Source organism: Phyllobates terribilis, unplaced genomic scaffold (assembly GCF_046119375.1).
Source record: "Phyllobates terribilis strain yellow unplaced genomic scaffold, ASM4611937v1 Scaffold_11__3_contigs__length_659146591, whole genome shotgun sequence".
In the NCBI taxonomy this organism is placed as follows: domain Eukaryota; kingdom Metazoa; phylum Chordata; class Amphibia; order Anura; family Dendrobatidae; genus Phyllobates; species Phyllobates terribilis.
In genome coordinates this window covers 340,936,590-340,957,098 of record NW_027362771.1, presented here as the reverse complement: position 1 = coordinate 340,957,098, position 20,509 = coordinate 340,936,590, and the positions used below count along the sequence as shown (strand labels likewise).

The following is a 20,509-nucleotide window of genomic DNA, read 5'->3' as shown; positions in this document are numbered from 1 at the left end:
CAGGATGGCTTTTACATTTTTTTTTTTTTTAATCAAAATTATGTTAACTAAGTACCCTGTGCTATTTTCATGCACTATTGCTATTTAGCAAATAGTTCATTTCTTTAGGTTTTTGATAAGGCATACTTTTTTGCTAAATAAAAAGGTATTTTGAAAAATGTTTAATATTGAAAAGTACTTCACTCGTTTTATCACATTTCTCAGAGAACCCGCTTTAAGTACCATACTGCAAATATGATTACATAACTAAAATAATAATAATGACTATATTGGGGGAAAACACATTCAGCTCATGTGCATAAATTCATTTAAACTAATTATATGATTTATAGGTGAATAATTAACACCATGTGAATGCAGAAATTAAAATCAGGATTCACCCCACATCAAACAAAAGTCACGCTTGATGTTCAGTGAACACTACTACGTAGGACAGGACCTTGATTGGTGATAAGCCAATCTCGAATGCCGCTTCTATTTTGTACAGTATTCAGACGCTGTGGCACCATATTATCTAAAGGCAAGTAAATCGTCCTAGATACCAAACAATGGCACCTGCAGTCTTAGGCTGTGTGCCCACTATGCGTTTTTTTTAAACGTTTCCGCAGCGGCAATTCCGCTGCAGAAACGCTTAAAAAACGCTTAGTAGAAGGTCTGCCATGGTCCCCAATGATAATCCGCATGTGCACATGCTGCAGAAATTTCCGCTGCGGATTATCATTGCGGAAAAATCCGCAGCATTACCAATTATTTTTGCGGAATCGCGGCGTTTTCACCGCCATTGACTTGCATTGAATCGCATGACATCCGCATCACTGCATCTGCAGATGTGGATTCCATGCGCTTCAATGTGCGGATGGTACCCGAGTTTGGAGAAGAGGAGACTCTCCTCCAGACCCGGGTACCACAAAAAATTAGTCATGGCAAGTCCTTTTTAGTCCACCGCGAGCTGCCAGCAAGCCAAGACGCATCGGATAAGGACACCGGGGACCATCAGAAGGTAAGTATAATGTATATTTTTTATTTTATTCTTTTTTTTTTGTTTGTTTTTTTGTTACTGGTACTATGGTACCCGGGTCCGGAGGAGAGTCGCCTCTTCTCCAAACCCGGGTACCATTCTTTTACGGTCACACTATATAAATCCATGCCGGTTGCATGGATTTATATAGTGTGACCAAGTTGTCAAGCACTTTTCCAAGTGATGCTAAAATTGCTTGGAAAGCGCTTGACAACCCGCATGCGAAAATGCATGTGAAGAACGCTTCACATCCGCATGTCCCTGGCAGGAAAAACCGTGTACAATCCACATGTGCAATCTGCATGCGTTTTTTCTGCCAGGGAGATGCAAAAACACTCAGGAAAAATCCAGAGCATTTCTGCATCGTGGGCACATAGCCTAAGGTGGCCAGACACTTAGATGGCTGCTTAATGTGCACTGTGTTCTCTATGAAAAAGCTGCTGACAGACATCTCTGCCAGTGGCTTATCTCTGGAAGAGCAAAGCAACTGGCAGCCCAAAATTGGACACAACTGATTGACATCTCCCCCAACAATCCGTTGGCTGGCACCCCCATAAACATTAGCCTACGTTCACATGTCCAGTAAACCATCCGTTTTCCTTCCATTTGAAACTCATCCAGTAAGCAAAAAACTGATCCTTTTGAAATGGAAGAAAAACGGATGCCTATTAAATGGATTAGTTTTCCATAGACTTCAATGTTAAGGAAAAAAAAACAAACAAAAAAAAAAAAAAAACACAGATCCAGTTGAAATCAGTTTTTTTGCCATACAAAAAGGTTGCATCTGCACAACTTTGTCAATGGATTACATTGGTGGGTTCGTCCAATATTAGTCTAATGTGTATGGGAGCTCTTAAGGTGTGAAACAATAGTTATTGTCTAGCGTCTAGTACTGTTTACTTGCCCTTAGATAATATGGTGGAAGGTTTTCATGTGCTCATTTGATTTTAATTTGTGCATATACTTCGTGAAAATTATTCACTTGTACAAGGTACATGCACTTTATAAATTATACCATCACTTTTATATGACTTTATGCACATGAACTGAATGCATTTGTTGCCTCTATATCAGATGCCACAGTAGACATAGCAGCCGCAGTAGGTTACTAATCCCTCTCGCTCTCCTCTCTCCTGTTCTGCACTAGGGTATATACCAGTCAGTAGCAAGTTTAGGTCTCACATCTCATCTACACTAAAAACATGTTTAATCAAGCAAACACTAACAATCAGACTTACCTTTACCACTGGCACTGTTTTGCCGATTTCCACCTGGTAGTAATGATGGAAACCTGTTCACGCAGTACCCACTTTTAGTATAAGCTGCAGTAGAACCCTATGTAGGGTGGGTAACAAAAAAAAATAAATTAATATGGAGGCATCCTACCAGGAGAAACAGAAAGGTATACATAATTGAAAAAAATCTTATTATACAATTGAGAGATGCCTAAAGAGAATTTATGTGGATAATATTTATAGCATAACCCTAGTATGTGTGCCATTAGTGTGTGATCAATTATAGTCTGACTATGAGAACCCCCCTGCCCCAAAAAAAAAAATATATATATATATATATAATAATAATAATAATAATATTATATATTTTTATATCATCATCATCGTCGTCGTCTGGTCAATACAAAGGACTGGCATATGACTTATTCCTTTCAATGACCTTATTAAGGGCCAGGGGGCCTTCATAACATGTGGCAGAAAGGCGATTCCACAAGAGGCAGTAATGGCAGAAGCGGTATCAGCATATAAAAGGACCGGATGCTTTTCTCACCACTAATGGCGTGATGAGTTATAAGTAATCCAGCAATAGAGAATGTATAACTGGTGGAGAAAGGTTCAACTTGATGGACTAATGTCTTTTCTCTAGAACATGTAAAAGAGACCCCAAATCTCTCAATGAGGAGGCCTCAATCATTTGCAGTATGGCCCTTTGCACCTTAATGTTTATGGCTGCTTCATTCTCTTGACAAGTGTTAACATTGGTGGCATATCCTAGTAATCCACTCCTGTGTGTCAAAAACTGTGCCAAATTGTCATGCAAGAAGCATTCTTGGCTCTGTTCACAATTTTTTTCATTTGCCACAAATGCAGTCCAGATGTAAAGAGTTACAGAATGAAAGAAGCTTTGCACATTTTTTTTTTCTCTTCATTTTGCATCTTATATATGCTAGTTAAAAAAAAAAAAAAGAATAGATTGAATAGATGCATCGAAAAAAGGCAAAATAAAAACCAAACAACTGCACATAAAGCACACAATGACAATACAAAATTCTACAGAGAAGTTAATGAGTACTGACTGGTGCAATAACTAAGCAATATGCAATCACATGTGAGCCATATGTACGACATACATCTTCTGTACAGAATAACTGCTATGTCGCAACCAGCAAAGGAATATTTGAAAAGAGATCTAATATACACTTCATGAAAGGCAAAGCAATAACAAATCTATAATGACAGACAACAAAATAGATCTCACCCGAGAAGCCACAACCAAAGAACGCTTTCCAGTGGGGCAGACTACAAGAATCCAAAGATCAGCCAGATCTTGAGGAATTTCTATTAGCCACTCAGAAAGCATAATCTGGAGAGAGAGAGAGAGAGAGAGAGAGAGAAACACATAAAAAGGCCAAAAAAATACCATGAGCTAGACATTAAAAAGAGAAATAGATTATTAATTGCAATAATATTATTAGTGATGGCAATTTATAGAAATGGTCCAATGAGACAGCCACTTTATCCCCTTCCTGATATTAGTCTGGACCACATCTTTCAAGCAGGCTCACAAGTCAAGCCTGCACCATTCCCTGCAAAAGATGGCGGTGTTATTCTGCCATCATCTGCCTCTAACAGCAGCAGGTAGAGCTGAGCTCTGCCCACTGTGGTTAACAACTTAGATGCCGCTGTCAATCTCTCACAGCGATATGTATAGCGTGCTGTTCCAAGCGTCCATCAGCCCCATGCCTCACGATCGCGAGGTGCCGATGGGTTGCCATGAAAGTTAGGGGTCTGCTGAAGACCCTCATGCCTGTCATGTTGGTGGCTGGCGTTCAAAGGAGACTGTGGCATTTCAGTATATAGTATGAGCGATTGGATGATATCGTTTGCCTACCTACTCCATCCTGCTATTGTGGAACACTGGTTTGGTTAAAAAACAAAAATATTCACCTATCACCTATTTATTAAAACGTTAATAAAAAAGTTAGTACCTGGTTAGCATAGTGTCTGGGTAACTTTTTGCAAGGCTCCACATCCATGTCCTCTGCGTCTTCATCTATGTCTTCTGTTTGTTTCCCATCCTCATCCTTCTCTTCATCTTGGTCTGTCCAATCTCCAGATGCGAGCCGGCGAGCATGGTTTATATAGTCCAAGCGCTTTCTGGCAATGAATAGTTATAACAGCAGAAATTGTATCATTCTTACATGGAATGTGAGCTTCGAGTGCATATTGTCCAGAAGCGCTCGTGTTTATTTATGCAAAACATGTCCGCTTAAAATTATTCATATGTAGATGCACTCAATATACAGATTTGTGATCTGCTCTTGGGACCAAAATTACTACAGATAAGGTTAATAATCCATGATAGGGGTGAATTGCTATAAAATCACTTCCATTTGCTATCTATGAGAGAGATAGTCGTGTTTTAGTTGTATCATATTTGCAAGGTCACTTGCAACTTTAAGTTTGGTGGTATGGCAAAACTAAAGTGGTTTTCCAGTTATACATTTATCACCTATCCACAGGATAAGTATCTGATTGCTGAGGGTGCTGAGGGTGCCCAATCCCTCTTTTCTCATCACTGCATAACTACATTGGGGAGAACTTTAAAAGGAATCTGTCACCAGGTTTTTGCTACCCTAGCTGAGAGCAGCATGATGTAGGGGCAGAAACACCAATTCCAGCTATGTATTACTTACTGGGCTGTTTGCTGCAGTTTTGTTAAAATCTGTGCTTCATCTGCTGCAGATCTACCAATTCTCTAGATGATGAGCTCTGATTGACAGCTTTCTGTGTTCACTGTGCATAGGCAGAAAGCTACCAATCAGTGGAGGGGCGGGGTTATACAGATCTCATGAATATGGAGGACTACCTGGCAACAGGTTTACTAGTCCTCTAGTGGTAAAATCAGTTTTATCAGTAGGAGATTATTAAAACTACAGCAAGCAGCCCAGTAAGTGATGCACTGCTGGAATCGGAGTCTCTGATGGTCTCATTATGCTGCTCTCCGATTAGGTAGCAAAAATCTGGTGACAGATTCCCTTTACAGAAGAAGAGGTGGTTATGGTGGTGTGAGGGAATATACATATTTACCTATGGAGTGGGAAACAGCACCAAGTTCTTACTCATTCTGGAGCGGAGCGGGTTAGAAGCTGGTGCTTTTGAAGATATTGAATAAAGGCATCTTCATATAGCTGCTGTGTCATCTCCTTCCTTGATCGGACAGCGCACCAGCCTTCTCCTGTGGCATATCACATTCCCTTTAAAACGCATGGTGCTGCTCAAATCAAGTTCTATAGACTGACAAGACAACCAATCCCCATAGACAGTGAATGGAGCAGCAGCACATGCTCAGCTATCACGCCTCACTGAGGACATGCAGTAAAGAAGAATGGAAGGCTCAGGAAGGACTCCTGTTCTTGTGATTGCTAAAGGTCCCAAGCAGTAGACTTCCCCAGCGATCAGATATCGATCGCCAATCCTGTGGCTAGGTGATAAATGTCCATCTTGGGAAAACTTTTACTGTAATATGCTTGCAACCTTCTGAACCAACCCATGTCTGTATAAGAAGGTGTACTAAATAACCCACAAATATCTCAGGTTAGTGTTTATATCTACAGGTGCATCTCACTAAATTAGAATAATCAAAAAGTTTATTTCAGTTCAATACAAAAAGTGAAACTCGTATATTATAGAGAGTCATTACAAACAGAGTGATCTATTTCAAGTGTTTATTTCTGTTAATGTTGATGATTATGGCTTATAGCCAATGAAAACACAAAAGTCATTATCTCAGTAAATTAGAATAATTAACAAAAAACACCTGCAAAGGCTTCCTAAGCATTTAAAAAGGTCCCTTACTCTATTTCAGTAGGCCCTACAATCATGGGGAAGACTGCTATCTTGACAGATGTCCAGAAAATAGTCATTGACACACTCCATAAGGTTCCCCGAGTTCCAATTTTCATTTGGAAATCAAGGTCCCAGAGTCTGGAAGAAGAGTGGAGAGGCACACAATCCAAGCTGCTTGAGGTCTAGTGTGAAGTTTCCACAATCAGTGATGGTTTGGGGAGCCATGTCATCTGCTGGTGTAGGTCCACTGTGTTTTATCAAGACTAGTGATGAGCGAACGTGCTCGCCCGACCATCACGGTGCTCGACAAGCTCAGCAATTATTTCCGAGTTGATCGGGTGGGAACTCGGGTCCCTGCCCTGCATGTTTGGCGCTCTTTAGAGAGTCAATGAACATGCAGGGATTGCCTGCCATGCACTGTAATATGCCGTAGCCATGTTGGCTGTGGGCATTACAGTGGTCTGGCCGGCCGCACAGCATCATCAAGTCTATATAAGACCTGGCTCCGCTATGCTCGTCATAGTGTCATATTATAGGTCTTTAAAAAAGAACCAGACTTGGGAAGACCTAACAGTTGTACTGGCAACTTCCGTTGTGTTTGTGTTCCGGGGACCGGTTGACCGCCTTGTGTCTGTGGCCACCACACTGCTTATTCCGGCCTGTTGTGGTACTACGCCTCCCTCCCCCTGTGTGCTGCTGTCCTTGTTCTACATGTCCCCTTGCCAGGTTAGGTTAGTGACTTCATCGTCCACCGCTTCGTTTTCCACTTCCGCACGCCTGACTTTCTGTCCATTGTGTCTCATTATTATCCACGGTATTTGCACTTTCCCACCGTCACCTTCGGGTGACCATGGCTCCTCAAATCGCTACATGTGATTTTCTGTTGCCCTGCTCGAAGCTGGCCGGTCGAGAGTCCCAAATTTATCGATGGAAAAGTGAACAGCTCTTGGGGTAACCCAGGACTCTAATCTCTCCTTCAAACCACATATCCAAGCTCTTTCCACTTCCAAGTGGACCGAGCGAGAGGCCAGAATCTATAAATGGAAAGATGAACAAAACAGCTCTTCTAAGTGTCCAAGTGTGGGATCAGTTGTCTCAGGGCACTCGGAATAGTGGGAGGAAGGAGGATCAGGGTGAGGAAGATGCAGACGCCAAGTAAAAAAAATCTCCCGGATCCGCACATTTCTCAACCACGAATCTACAAAAACAATACTGCATGCGATCATCTCCCTTCTCGACGACTGCAACCTCCTGCTCTGTGTCCTCCCTTCTAACACGCTCGCATTCCTCCAATCTATCCTAAACTCTGTTGCCGACTAATCCACCTGTCCCCTTCCTCTCTGTCAATCCCTTCACTGGCTCCCCATTACCCAGAGACTCCAGTTCAAAACCCTAACCTTGGAATGCAAAGCTATCCACAACCAGTCTCCTCCATACATCTGTGACCTAGTCTCCTGTTACTTACCTGCACGCAACCTCCGATCCTCACAAGATCTCCTTCTCTACTCCCCTCAATCGCATACAAGATTTCTCCCGTGCATCCCCCCTTCTCTGGAACTCTCTACCCCACCATTTCTGACTCTCGCCTACTGTTGAAACCTTTAAAAGGAAGCTGAAGATCCATCCCTTGCGACAAACGTACAACTTGCAGTAACCCTCGCTCCACCATACCACTGCAAGACCAGCTTTATCCTCACCCATGCCTTGTGGACTGAGCCCTCGCGGGTAGGGTCCTCTCCTCTCCTGTACTAGTCGCTGTTACATTTTTTTTTCAAGATTATTGTAATTGTTTTTGCGATGTATACCCCTTTTTCACATGTAAAGTGCCATGGAATAAATGGCGATAAAGTAATAATAATGTGATCCAGACTCACATCTAGCGAGACTGGACCATGTGGAACACAACAACCTATCCAACAACAACCTTTTCACACTGCTCTGGCTTCAATAGTGGTGTTCCGCGGCCCCCTAGAAATTGGGACCGGAAGGTAGTTCGACATAACGTGGGTGTTTGTGGTGCTCCCTCAGAAGGCAGTTTCATCTTGCCCACAGCCTCGGCGTGCACTATCACCATCACCATAACTTCCACTTCCCCATCCCTTGACACACACTTTGCCCATTTTAAATGGAGTTTAAGATTTGTCACGTTGCCAAAAATGTCTTTATTATTACCGCAGTAATCTAGGATTACGTCTGATGAGATGACCATAGTTTTAGGCAGTGCCCTGGGAGTCAGATGCTTCCAGGGGTCTTCCCCATGCCACACACCGCATGGCCAGATAAGGTTGTAAAATGTTAAAATGACATTTCCCAGTGAATGCATTTGTCTTGGTTGAAAGCAATGCAAAAGTTCAAAAATGAGTCAAAAAAGGTATGTGTGAACATAGCCCAAGGTGTGGAGGAGCATTTTGGTTTTTGTATATTTATTTTGCCTTATATACAAGTCATTACCCTGGAAAGGATGTTCCTTAACATATTTCCCATGAAAATCCAGTTTGGTTTCATTTTTGTAGTTTTTATTGCGAGTCCGTAAAAGTGGCGTAATACCTCTGACAACATTGTTGACAGCAGTGACCTGAGTCAGAAATGCTTCCAGGGGTCTTCCCCATGCTATTTGAGCACTGTTCCCATCGATTTGGGCAATTTTTAGGCCCTCTGCAGACCGCCGGGGGAAGGTGGCCGCCAGAAAAATGCTCGAGTTTCCCATAGACTTACATTGGGCTTGTTACTCGGACCGAGCACTAGAGCATTCCAATTTGCTCGACCCGAGCAACAAGTAGCTGAGCATCACTAATCAAGACCAAAGTCAGGGCAGCCGTCTACCAGGAAATTTTTAGAGCACTTCATGCTTCCCTCTGCCGACAAGCTTTATGGAGATGGAAATTTCATTCTCAAGCAGGACTTGGCACCTGTCCACACTGCCAAAAGTACCAATACCGGGTTTATAAACAACAGTATCACTGTGCATGATTGGTCCGAAAACTCGCCTGATCTTAACCCCATAGAGAATCTGTGGTATTGTCCAGAAGAAGATGAGAGACACCAGACCCAACAATGTAGACGAGCTGAAGGCTGCTATCAAAGCAACCTGTGCTTCCATAACACCTCAGCAGTGCCACAGGCTGATCGCCTCCATGCCATGCCACATTGATGCAGTAATTGATGCAAAAGGAGCCCCGACCAAATATTAAGTGTATTTACTGAACATACATTTCAGTCGGCCAACATTTCTGATTTTAAAAACATTTTTTCAAGCTGTTGTTATAAAGTATTCTAATTTACTGAGATAATGACTTTTGTGTTTTCATTAGCTGTAATCCATAATCATCAACATTGACAGAAATAAACACTTGAAGTAGATCGCTCTGTTTGTAATGACTATATAATATACGAGTTTCACTTTTTGTATTGAAGAACTGAAATAAATTAACTTTTTTTGATGATATTCTAATTTTGTGAGAAGTACTTGTAACAGAACTGAAGCTAAACAGTCACATAACATTTGCATTTCACTTTATGTTACATCTAAACAGAATGAATGATAAGTTAAGTTATGTATAGGATATGGTCATATATATTTTAGGTCCTCAACATAACCCCTTAGTGACCAGGCCATTTTTTTCAAATCTGTCATGTGTCACTTTATGTGGCAAGCCAATAACTCTGGAATGTTTGAACATATCCCAGTGATTTGGAGACTTTTTTTCGTGACACATTGTACTTTATGTTAATGATAAATTTATATGTTTTATAAATAAATAAATATTAGAAATTGTCAAAAACTTAGCAATGTTCAAACTCTGAATGATTATCCCTTTAATGCAGACAGTCATACCACACAAAATAGTTAATACATAACATTTCCCTCATCTCAGCTTTTCATCAGCACCATCTATAAAATTTTCTTTTATTTTTTTAGGATGTTGGAAGTTTTAAAAATGTAGCAGTAATTTTTCATGGAAATTTACAAAAATTATTTTTTTTAAGGACCTAATCAGTTTTGAAGTGACTTTGGGAGACCTAAATATTGGAAAAACCTCAAAAGTGATACCATTTTAAATCAGCGCCCCTCAACGTATTCAAAACTGCTGTCTGGTAGTTCATTAACCCTTCAGGTGCGTTTGAGGAATTAATGCAAAGTGGCATGACAGGAATGAAAAATGTTATTTTTACCTCCTTAATGTTACTAACTTCTGAACAAGTCACTATAGCCGTCAGACTAAGGCCGTTATTTGGCGATGAACCATGAGGACCACAATAGCAATCTCAGGTTGCTGATGGGGTTAAAGAGGAAGCCCCCACCCTTGTCACCTGTATCTCAGGTCAGTAAAAACTAAAGATGTATTGGTGATCACTAAGGAGATAAGATAAAAAGTATCAAGGGCATACTAATGGTCTAATGTGACCCGATGAAATCAGCAGTCAGACAAATAATGGAAAGTAATACTCAGCAGTGCTGATCACATACAGTTTCTGTAGTTCCAGCAGTTTCCTCCTGCGCTCGCTCTGCTCCAGAGAGCTGTATTTGCCTTTATACTGAGCCAATCTTGGATGAGGAGCTGAAGTACTATTGAGGTGGGAAGAAACAGCGAAGCTCCCCGCAAGGGCCTCAGTGAGGGAGTCCATCATCTGCTGTTCATGTAATCTGTGCAGGACAGAAAATTAGAAAGGACAAATGACACGTGTGTGGAGGCACACCAATGAACCTACAGATACACCGGTATACATACACAAAGCCCAATAACAGAATGGTGAACAATGTGTGCAGAGCAGAAAGCATGATGACAAGCTTTTTCTTTGGGATATTCCCTCCCCCCAGATTTCACTGTATGTATAGAAATACCTATTTACCAAGTCACACTGCAGCAAGGATGCACAGACTGAAGGCAATTTTCTCTCAAGCCTTTTTCATATCTGGAAACGTCACATAGTTGGTGGATTGCCCGACAGACATTATGTGTAATTAACGGCTTGGTAGGAGAAGTCTTCACAAACAATCTGCCACAGCCAAACTGCTTGAAACAACAGGCATGTTGTCCTGGCTGCAAGACTGCAATATGTGCGACTGCAAGGCGTGTGCTACACCACACAGAGGAGACTACAGCCGGCCATACACATCAGATGATTGTCGGCTGCACGAAGGTTCGGCAGATGGTTAGGCCAGCAGCCATCTCTCCCATACACAGAAGTGCTCGTTCGGCTGAGCGCTCCGGTGTGCTCCATGAGATAGCAGTTGTCTGCCAGCGGGTTATCTCAGGGGGAACAAAGTGATTGGCAGTCCGGAATCAGACATGCCCAATCAATCTCTCCCTTGACAATCAGTTGGCCGGTGCCCCCATACATATTAGTGTAAGCTATACCTGTCACTACAGGCGGGTAGGGCCGACATTAGTGCAACATGTATGGGGGGGGGCTTAAAGGTCCACGGACACATGGCAGATTTACAAAATTGCATGAATTAGCAAGCTGGTGCTGTATTATGCTGCACATTTGCTGCTTTAGAGCAAGTTCCCACACAGTGAAAAAATGCTTATGGAAAATCCACTGCATTTTACAGCTCCAGCATAGTGAGCGAGTTTTTAAGAATCTTACAGCATGAGGTCCTAAGTGGGAACAACGCCTAATACAAGCATAAGCATGGATTTTTGATTCAGAAACTCTGGATTTCTGCTTAGAAGTCTGCTACAAATATCCAATGTGTGAACCGAGCCTAATTATTATTAGTAATTTTTAAAGTGCCATTAATTTTATGGTGATGTACATGTGAAGTGGGTTTACATAGATGTAATACATATAAAACACAGTAAGCAAACTAACAGTGTCCGACTGGTACAGAGGGAGAGAGGGGACCCCGTCCTCATGCTATTGGGGAGACAGTGGGTTGCGGGATGGAGCAGCTCCAGTGGTAGTGAGCTGGCAGCGGGGTTATTGTAGGCTGTAGATTTTCAGGTTGTGTCTGAAGGTTTTCATTGTGGAAGATAGTCGGACATGCCGAGGTGCTGAATTTCAGGGGATGGGGGATACTCGGGAAAAATCTTGAAGACTGTTGAGTGAAGAACGTATGAGCATGGAAAAGAGGAGGAGGTTTTGTGAGGACCAGAGATTTTGTATGGGGAGGTATCAGGAGATTACGCTAGTTTGGAGGAGACAGATTATGGACAGCCTTGTAAATCACTGTTTATAATTTCAACTGGATTTGCTGGGGAATTGGAAGCAAGTGAAGGGATTGGCAGATTGGAGGTAGATTAATCAACCAAAAGAGTTAAGGATAGTTTTGAAAGGTGCAAGAGTGTTAGTTTGGAGGCAAGAGAGGAGGACATAGCAATAATCCAGGTGGGAGATGAGGACAGTCTGAGGGAACATGCAAGTATTTATTTGTAGCAAACTAGAGGCATACATAGGTTTATCGGGCTATGTACCCTCAATCAGGTTATAGCAGCGCTTTGGATGCAGCATATTTTCGCTGCATCTGATCACGCAGGTAAATCTGCACGTGTTCATTGAACACATATGAAGTTACTGTACCCAATACATTCTATTGTGGAAATTTCTGTTGTGGAGACTAGCATCTCTGCAACAGAAATTGACATGCTGCGGCTCCTAAAGCCGCCCCACGGGTGAGTTTACGCGGCGTCAAATAGAAGCACAGTGGGCATAGGATTTCTATAAATTCCATCCACTCTGCTTCTACTGTACAATGCAGTGTGTTGGACACAGGGCAGGTGAGCTGCATCCAAACGCTGCTATTCCCGATTGTGGGCACGTACCCTTAGAGGGTCCTAAAGTTGCCTTAGCACAACAAACCTGTAAATTCAGAATACTGCACCAGACCAGAGAAAAAAAAAATGCCATCATAAAAGTACATGTCGCTTCCCAATCTCAGGGCAGCATACCAAAGGGATAGAGACTATCATTCCAGTGGTGTGTCACTTAGATTCCATTTACACTGACCGACCAGCAGCACTAAATAAATTCTTGCCCACCACCAGTTGCTTAAACCACCGACCGCTTGATAGCCTGTTTACATAGGAAGATGGGCTCTGAACGACCTGTAGCAGATCACTTAGTGGGCATAGGTTGGCACTGTTCTCGGCAGGACGATTCATAGCCAAGATTGATGGATCTTTGCACTCCACAATAGATCATTTCACCCAATGGACATGCGTTTTGCTCATTTATTGAGTGATCGGCAGCCTGTTTAGTCTCGATAATATTTCAGTGTAAATGCAACTTTACTAGGCTTCTTTCTGTAGTTTTGAAGAAAAAAAAATGAATAAATCACTGTTATCTGCTGCAGCTCTGCTTATCTTTTCAATGATGAGCTCTGTATAACTCCACCCACACCATTGATTGACAGTTTTCTGCATACACCGTGCATAGGAATAAAGCTGCCAAGCAGAGGTGGGGGTGGAGTTATACAGAGCTTATGAATATCAAGGCATACATAGGTTCTTATTATTGAGAGAACTAGCAGAAATACTGCAGTTAAACGGCAATTTATCAAAACCACAGCAAGAAGCCCAGTAAGTGACCCACTATTAGACAGGATTTCTACCCCTACTTTATAATGCTCTCAGATGGGGCAGCAAAAACAAAGTCTCTATAAATGTTTATGCAGTATTAAAATGGACACAACGGACAATTTTCCTGAACATATTTGTCATATGTAAAGCGCCATGGAATAAACGGTGCAATAATAATAATATTCTATGGATGAACACTACTATTTAAAATATGCAAAAGCGTTTTTATGATGAATAGCAACTTCTTTATAATTACCTCCCTCTGCCTTTTCTGCCTGTGAGCGGCGCTATCACTGGCAGAAAATATATATACACACACACACAGAAATTGACCTGCTCTGTGGATGTTTACACCAGCAGAATATGACTTCTTGGCGCGGTTGATCACAGCAGATTTCACTCTTTGCAGTACGCAGGCTAAAATCTGCAGCAGATCTGATACAGGATCCGCACCCCATACAGGCAGATTCTGTCACGGATCCACACAGGGTTTTTCCATTCAGCATGGATTCCCCAGGACTAAGCTGGGGACACTTTGTACAGTGGATCAGGTGTGCACTTAGTACAGCTCATGCTGTACCATCTTCTGTGCAAAAGCAAATGTGCATTTAGAAATTATTTAAAAAGATTGGCTTCTATGTTACCAAGAAGAAGGTGGCACAGGTGGCCACACTATAGCACCCGTCAGCAGTCACTACCACACGTGCCCACAATACAGTGCCCATCAGCAGTCACTACCACACGTGCCCACAATACAGCACCCGTCAGCAGTCACTACCACACGTGCCCACAATACAGCACCCGTCAGCAGTCACTACCACACGTGCCCACAATACTACAGCACCCGTCACTACCACACGTGCCCACAATACTACAGCACCCGTCAGCAGTCACTACCACACGTGCCCACAATACAGCACCCGTCAGCAGTCACTACCACACGTGCCCACAATACTACAGCACCCGTCAGCAGTCACTACCACACGTGCCCACAATACAGCGCCCATCAGCAGTCACTACCACACGTGCCCACTGTACAGCGCCCGTCAGCAGACACTACCACACGTGCCCACTGTACAGCGCCCGTCAGCAGTCACTACTACACGTGCCCACTGTACAGCACCCGTCAGCAGTCACTACCACACGTGCCCACAATACAGCACCCGTCACTACCACACGTGCCCACAATACAGCACCCGTCACTACCACACGTGCCCACAATACAGCGCCCGTCAGCAGACACTACTACACGTGCCCACTGTACAGCACCCGTCAGCAGTCACTACCACACGTGCCCACAATACTACAGCACCCGTCAGCAGTCACTACCACACGTGCCCACAATACAGCGCCCATCAGCAGTCACTACCACACGTGCCCACTGTACAGCGCCCGTCAGCAGACACTACCACACGTGCCCACTGTACAGCGCCCGTCAGCAGTCACTACTACACGTGCCCACTGTACAGCACCCGTCAGCAGTCACTACCACACGTGCCCACAATACAGCACCCGTCACTACCACACGTGCCCACAATACAGCACCCGTCACTACCACACGTGCCCACAATACAGCGCCCGTCAGCAGACACTACTACACGTGCCCACTGTACAGCACCCGTCAGCAGTCACTACCACACGTGCCCACAATACAGCACCCGTCACTACCACACGTGCCCACAATACAGCGCCCGTCAGCAGACACTACCACACGTGCCCACTGTACAGCGCCCGTCAGCAGTCACTACCACACGTGCCCACTGTACAGCGCCCGTCAGCAGTCACTACCACACGTGCCCCCGGATATGCCACTCACATAGTAACAAGGTGCCAGCACCGCACTCACCTCTGGAGCCGGGTAGGAGGCTGCACCGCACCCGCCGGTGGCCAGTCACAGACACTGCTGCACTAGCTGTTCAGCACCTTTCCTCAGAAGGACCTTTCATGACGTCATGGTCACATGACTACGCCATGTGACAGCTCACGAGCAGAGGTTTAGTCTGTGGGCGGGAGATATACGTAGTGTGTTTTCTACAAGGCACCACTGGGGGCGCTGTGTAATAATGAGTACTGGGCGGCGGCGCTACGGCCAGCCTGAGGTGACGCTCCCCGCGGCGGGATGTCGCCGTCCATTGAGGGAGCGCAGTGTTCCTCACATTGACGCGTCTTCGAGTTTTTATTATTTTAGTGGCTTAAAAAACTCTGGACTTTGTAATAAAATCAATAAATGTGGATTGTGTCTCCATTTTCCGAGCCTGATACCTGCATTGTTTCTCAGTCTCTGAGCTGTGGTGACCTTTTCTTTACACTGAGCTGTGGGTTTTATTGGTTTTTATTTGGGGTATCAATGTGACATGTTTTGATCATTGTTTATTGCATGTTTTGGGTCAGGTGTAGTGACCCCTCCCCCCACACTCCTCAAAAAAAGCATTTTGGGCGCTTATAATTTTTCTAGTGTTTGGAGTTTTCCTTTATAGGTCAAATCAGTTTATGTTTTTATAGATCGGACTCTTATGGACACGGCGGCTCCTGAATGTGCTTATTTTCTGTATTTTAATTTATTTTTGGATAGGAAGAGACGTCATTTAACATATACTTTTAAAATCTTTAACTTTTCAGCTTATTTTTAGTCTTTCCGGGTGACTGCGATCATTTGATCAGTTGTATTATATGCAGCTCTACTTTGGTGTTGCAATACATAGTAAAGATCGTGGTCTGCCGTGGATAGGCTTCACAGGAGCATCAATATGGCAGCAGCGGGAGCCTTCTGCTGCCTCCAGTACCATAGCAACACATCAGCACCCCAAAATCACATAGCTGGGGAACCTATGGTTCTTCACTCCGATTGTGATACTTAAATGCTGCTGTCAGAGATTAACAGCAGCATTTAAAGGGAATCTGTCACTAGGTTTATGCTACTCATCTGAGAGAAGCATGATGTAGGGACTGAGACCCTGATTCCAGAGATGTGTCACTGGGCTTCTTGCTGCAGTTTTGATAACATGCCAGTTTTATGTGCTGCAGATCTCCCAGTTCTCTGAATGCTGAGCTCTGTATTACCCCCCCCCCCCCACACACACACACACACTGATTGGCAGATTTCCGTGTACACTTTGCATAGGCAGAAAACTATCACTGGAGGAGGTGAGGTTATACAGAGCTCATGGGCGGCAGATATACTAGTCCTTTAGTGATAATAGATATACTGTTGATAAAACAATGATTTTTTTGCATTTGACCTAAAAAGGGGAGGGGAGGAAAAAAAAATAGTTTTCTTGATGGCATTAATTAATTAAATAATTACAACATCATCTGGCTTTTATGTTCGACTATTAGTTAAAAACTGAAAGGTCAATCTTGCATTGTGTATTTTGTTTTTGTTCTCAATTTTGTTTTTCTCGACATTCCAGTTAAATCAACAAATATTAACAATGTTTGCCCAGTCTGCAGTCTACTTGATCACCTTCTCTAAACTGGACTATTTTTGTTTCATGAAAATTCTAATAAAAATGATGTTTTTAAAAAATAAAAATAAATAAATAAACAATGATTTTATAGATAATACAGTAATATTGTATTGTTCAAAATTTACTGTAATTGTTTGTGCTATGTATACCCCTTTCACATGTAAAGCGCCATGGACTAAATGTCGCTGTAATAATAATAATACTAAGGAGAGAATAATAGCTCCAGACAAATATGAGAAATGTGAAATACATTAGGTGACTAGTAGAAGGTGACTTATGGCTGTATGATATAAGGCGTATGGTTACCCAGAGTTGTGTTGTCTTCTTGTTGTGGAAAAAAACTCATAAAATGTATTTATTTTTTATTTTTTTAAGTCGTTTTTAACAATTGTACAGCAAGAAGCCTATTTAGTGCTGCTCTCAGGTGACAGACCTGGTGACAGATTCCCTCTAAGTCAAGGGTGGGGAACCTTTTTTCTGCTAACGGACATTTGGATATTTATACCATCCTTCAGGGGCCATACAAATCGAGTGCTAACTCCATCCGCAAAGTATATCGTGACGCTGGCACTGGTGTCAGGCTATAATCTTTCATTGCAGGCGCTTCAGCATTCTGTAGTGAACGTTGTGTTTAAGTGCTAACAGAGCAAGAAGAAATTAATGGGCCAGTGGCCATCAAAACACAGCTACCGGCCCAAGCACTGCGGTCCCTGGGAATCTGCCCGGGGCCAAAGAAAAGGTAATCGTGGGCTGTAAACAGCCTACAAGCCTGAGGTTCCCCACCCCTGCTCTAAGTGGTTACACATGAGTGATTAGAGTGAACTCCTTTTGCTTCTGTTAGATGCAAGTGCTGGTTTTGTGGAACAGCCCCTGAGCCTACTCCATATGCCTGCTCCGTGATAAAATGTCATGCAGCAGAAAGGGGATAGACAGTACTAGATAAAGTCCAAATACACTGCTCAAAAAAATAAAGGGAACACTTAACAGAATATAACTCCAAGTAAATCAAACTTCTGTGATATAAAACTGACCACTTAGGAAGCAACACTGATTGACAATCAATTTCACATGCTGTTGTGCAAATGGAATAGACAATATATGGAAATTATTGGCAATTATCAAGACACACTCAATAAAGGAGTGGTTCTGCAGGTGGGGACCACAGACCACATCTCAGTACCAATGCTTTCTGGCTGATGTTTTGGTCACTTTTGAATGTTGGTTGTGCTTTCACACTCGTGGTAGCATGAGACGGACTCTACAACCCACAGAAGTTGCTCAGGTAGTGCAGCTCATCCAGCATGGCACATCAATGCGAGCTGCGGTGTAGCATCGGCGTCTCTGCCCCGTACTAGGCAGAGACGCCGTCCCTCTCACCTCCCCGCTCCTGGCGCGGCGTCCTCCAGCGCTTCTCTCCCCGCTGCTTCCGGCACGCGCTCCTTCCCCGGCAGTGTGCTTAGGGCGCGCGCGCGCTCCCCCTCTCTTAAAGGGACCGCGCGCGCCGTCCTAAGGAGTCCCCGGGCCAATTGCCGGAGGACCTCCCATATTTAAGGCACCTCCTCCAAAATGGAGGTGCCCGAGCAATGTTGTTGCAAAGCCTTCACTCTGCTTCAGCCCTCAGGTCCCGTTACCAGTTACCAGCCAGTCACCTGCCAGATTCCTGCTTTTTACCTGCCAGTCACCTGCCAGATTCCTGCTTGTAACCTGCCAGTTACCTGCCTGATTCCTGCTTGATACCTGCCTGATATCCGTTTACCTGCTTGCAAGCCTGCGGTCCGACGGTCTGCTTTCCTACACCTGTCAGTCTGTCTATGGACCAGCCTGCTCGCTCACCTGGGAGCGCTCATCTGCTACCTGCCTGCTAGCCTACCTGGAGGCTCCGCCGTCACTTGCCGTGACCACCTGCCTGTCCAGAGACTCTCGCCTGCTCACCTGGGAGCGCTCATCTGCTGCCTGTCGGCTAGCCTACCTGGAGGCTCTGCCGTCACTTGCCGTGACCACCTGCCTGTCCAGAGACTCTTGCCTGCTCACCTGGGAGCGCTCACCTGCTACCTGTCTGCTAGCCTACCTGGAGGCTCTGCCGTCACTTGCCGTGACCACCTGCCCGTCCAGAGACTCTCGCCCGCTCACCTGGGAGCGCTCACCAGCCACCTGCCTGCTGTCCCTCTACCCAGAGACTGTCCCTGTCACTTGCCGTGAGTACCCGTCCTTTTACCCAGAGACTGTCCCTGTCACTTGCCGTGACTACCTGCCCCTCTACCCAGAGACTGTCCCTGTCACTTGCCGTGACTACCTGCCCGTCTTCCCTGGGAGCCACCCGCTTCCTTACATGGACTGCCCCCTTGTATAGTTGCACAGAGGTTCCACCTCCCAGACCCGTTACAGTTTGCTCGGGCCATGGAACCCGGTGGCCCCCAGATCTCCGATCTGCACCAGGAAGTCTTACGTCAGAAAACTCAGCAGGAGGTGGTACTGTCCTATCTACAGTCCGTTAACTCTCGTCTAGGCGCATTGTGTGACTTGTCTATGTCTACCTCTGGTCCAGCCATGCCCATTCCTGCGGTACCGCAATCCAGTCCCTTCATGGTACCCGACTATGGACCTCGGCTTCTGGCACCTCCATGCTTTGCCGGCGAACCTACTTTAGCTCGGGGTTTCATAAACCAGTGCACCCTGCACTTTGAGCTATTGGCATACCAGTTCATCTCCGACCGAGCCAAGGTGGCCTTCATCATGTCCCATCTTACTGGGGAGGCACTGGCATGGCTAAATCCCCTGTGGGAGAGAGGGGATCCCCTGGTGTCCGACCTGCCGTCTTTCCTCGCTGCTTTCCGGAAAGTCTTCGATGAACCTGGACGGAAAACCTCTTCTGCCTCCTCACTGCTACGTCTCCGCCAAGGGAGTCTCACCGTGGGCCAATATGCCATACGGTTCCGCACCCTCGCTTCTGAGCTTGCCTGGGAAAATGAGGCTCTGGTGTCCGTCTTCTGGGAGGGTCTTTCCGGTCGAATTAAGGACGAGTTAGCTGGTCGGGACATTCCTACCACTCTGGATGACCTGGTGTCACTAGCTACCCGGATTGGCATTCGGTTCCAAGAACGTGCCAAAGAGACTACCTGGGAGAAAGACTTTTCTTGCTCTGCTCCTACTTCCCTGAGACCTGCCTCTCAATCAGTCACTCCGCGGGCGCCCTCGCCTGAACCTATGCAGATCGACCAGACCAAGATGGTCAAATCTCGCCAAGAATCTCGCCGAGCCGAGGGAAGCTGTTTCTATTGTGGCAGTATGGAGCACTTCATCCGTTCCTGCCCGGAGAAGCCGGGAAACGCCAGTGTCTAGGACCGCTCGGAGAGGTCGTCCTAGACAAAAGTAAGCCCTCTCCGTCTCTGACTTTACCGGTCTCTATTGCTTGGGGAG

At 44.6% G+C, this 20,509-nt stretch overlaps 1 protein-coding gene across 1 annotated transcript in view; it reads right to left on the bottom strand.

Annotated features, from left to right (window-relative positions):
- The window catches only part of SNUPN (snurportin 1), a 38,826-nt gene extending 23,212 nt beyond the window's left edge, over positions 1-15,614 (bottom strand). The window contains exons 1-5 of the mRNA XM_073650786.1: positions 15,472-15,614; positions 10,571-10,747; positions 4,242-4,410; positions 3,512-3,616; positions 2,257-2,353 (exon numbers count right to left, since the gene is read on the bottom strand). Of these exons, the coding sequence (XP_073506887.1) occupies positions 2,257-2,353; positions 3,512-3,616; positions 4,242-4,410; positions 10,571-10,731 (532 nt within the window). The 5' untranslated portion in view covers positions 10,732-10,747; positions 15,472-15,614. The remainder of the gene's footprint in view (positions 1-2,256; positions 2,354-3,511; positions 3,617-4,241; positions 4,411-10,570; positions 10,748-15,471) is intronic.
- Between the last annotated feature and the right edge of the window lie 4,895 nt (positions 15,615-20,509).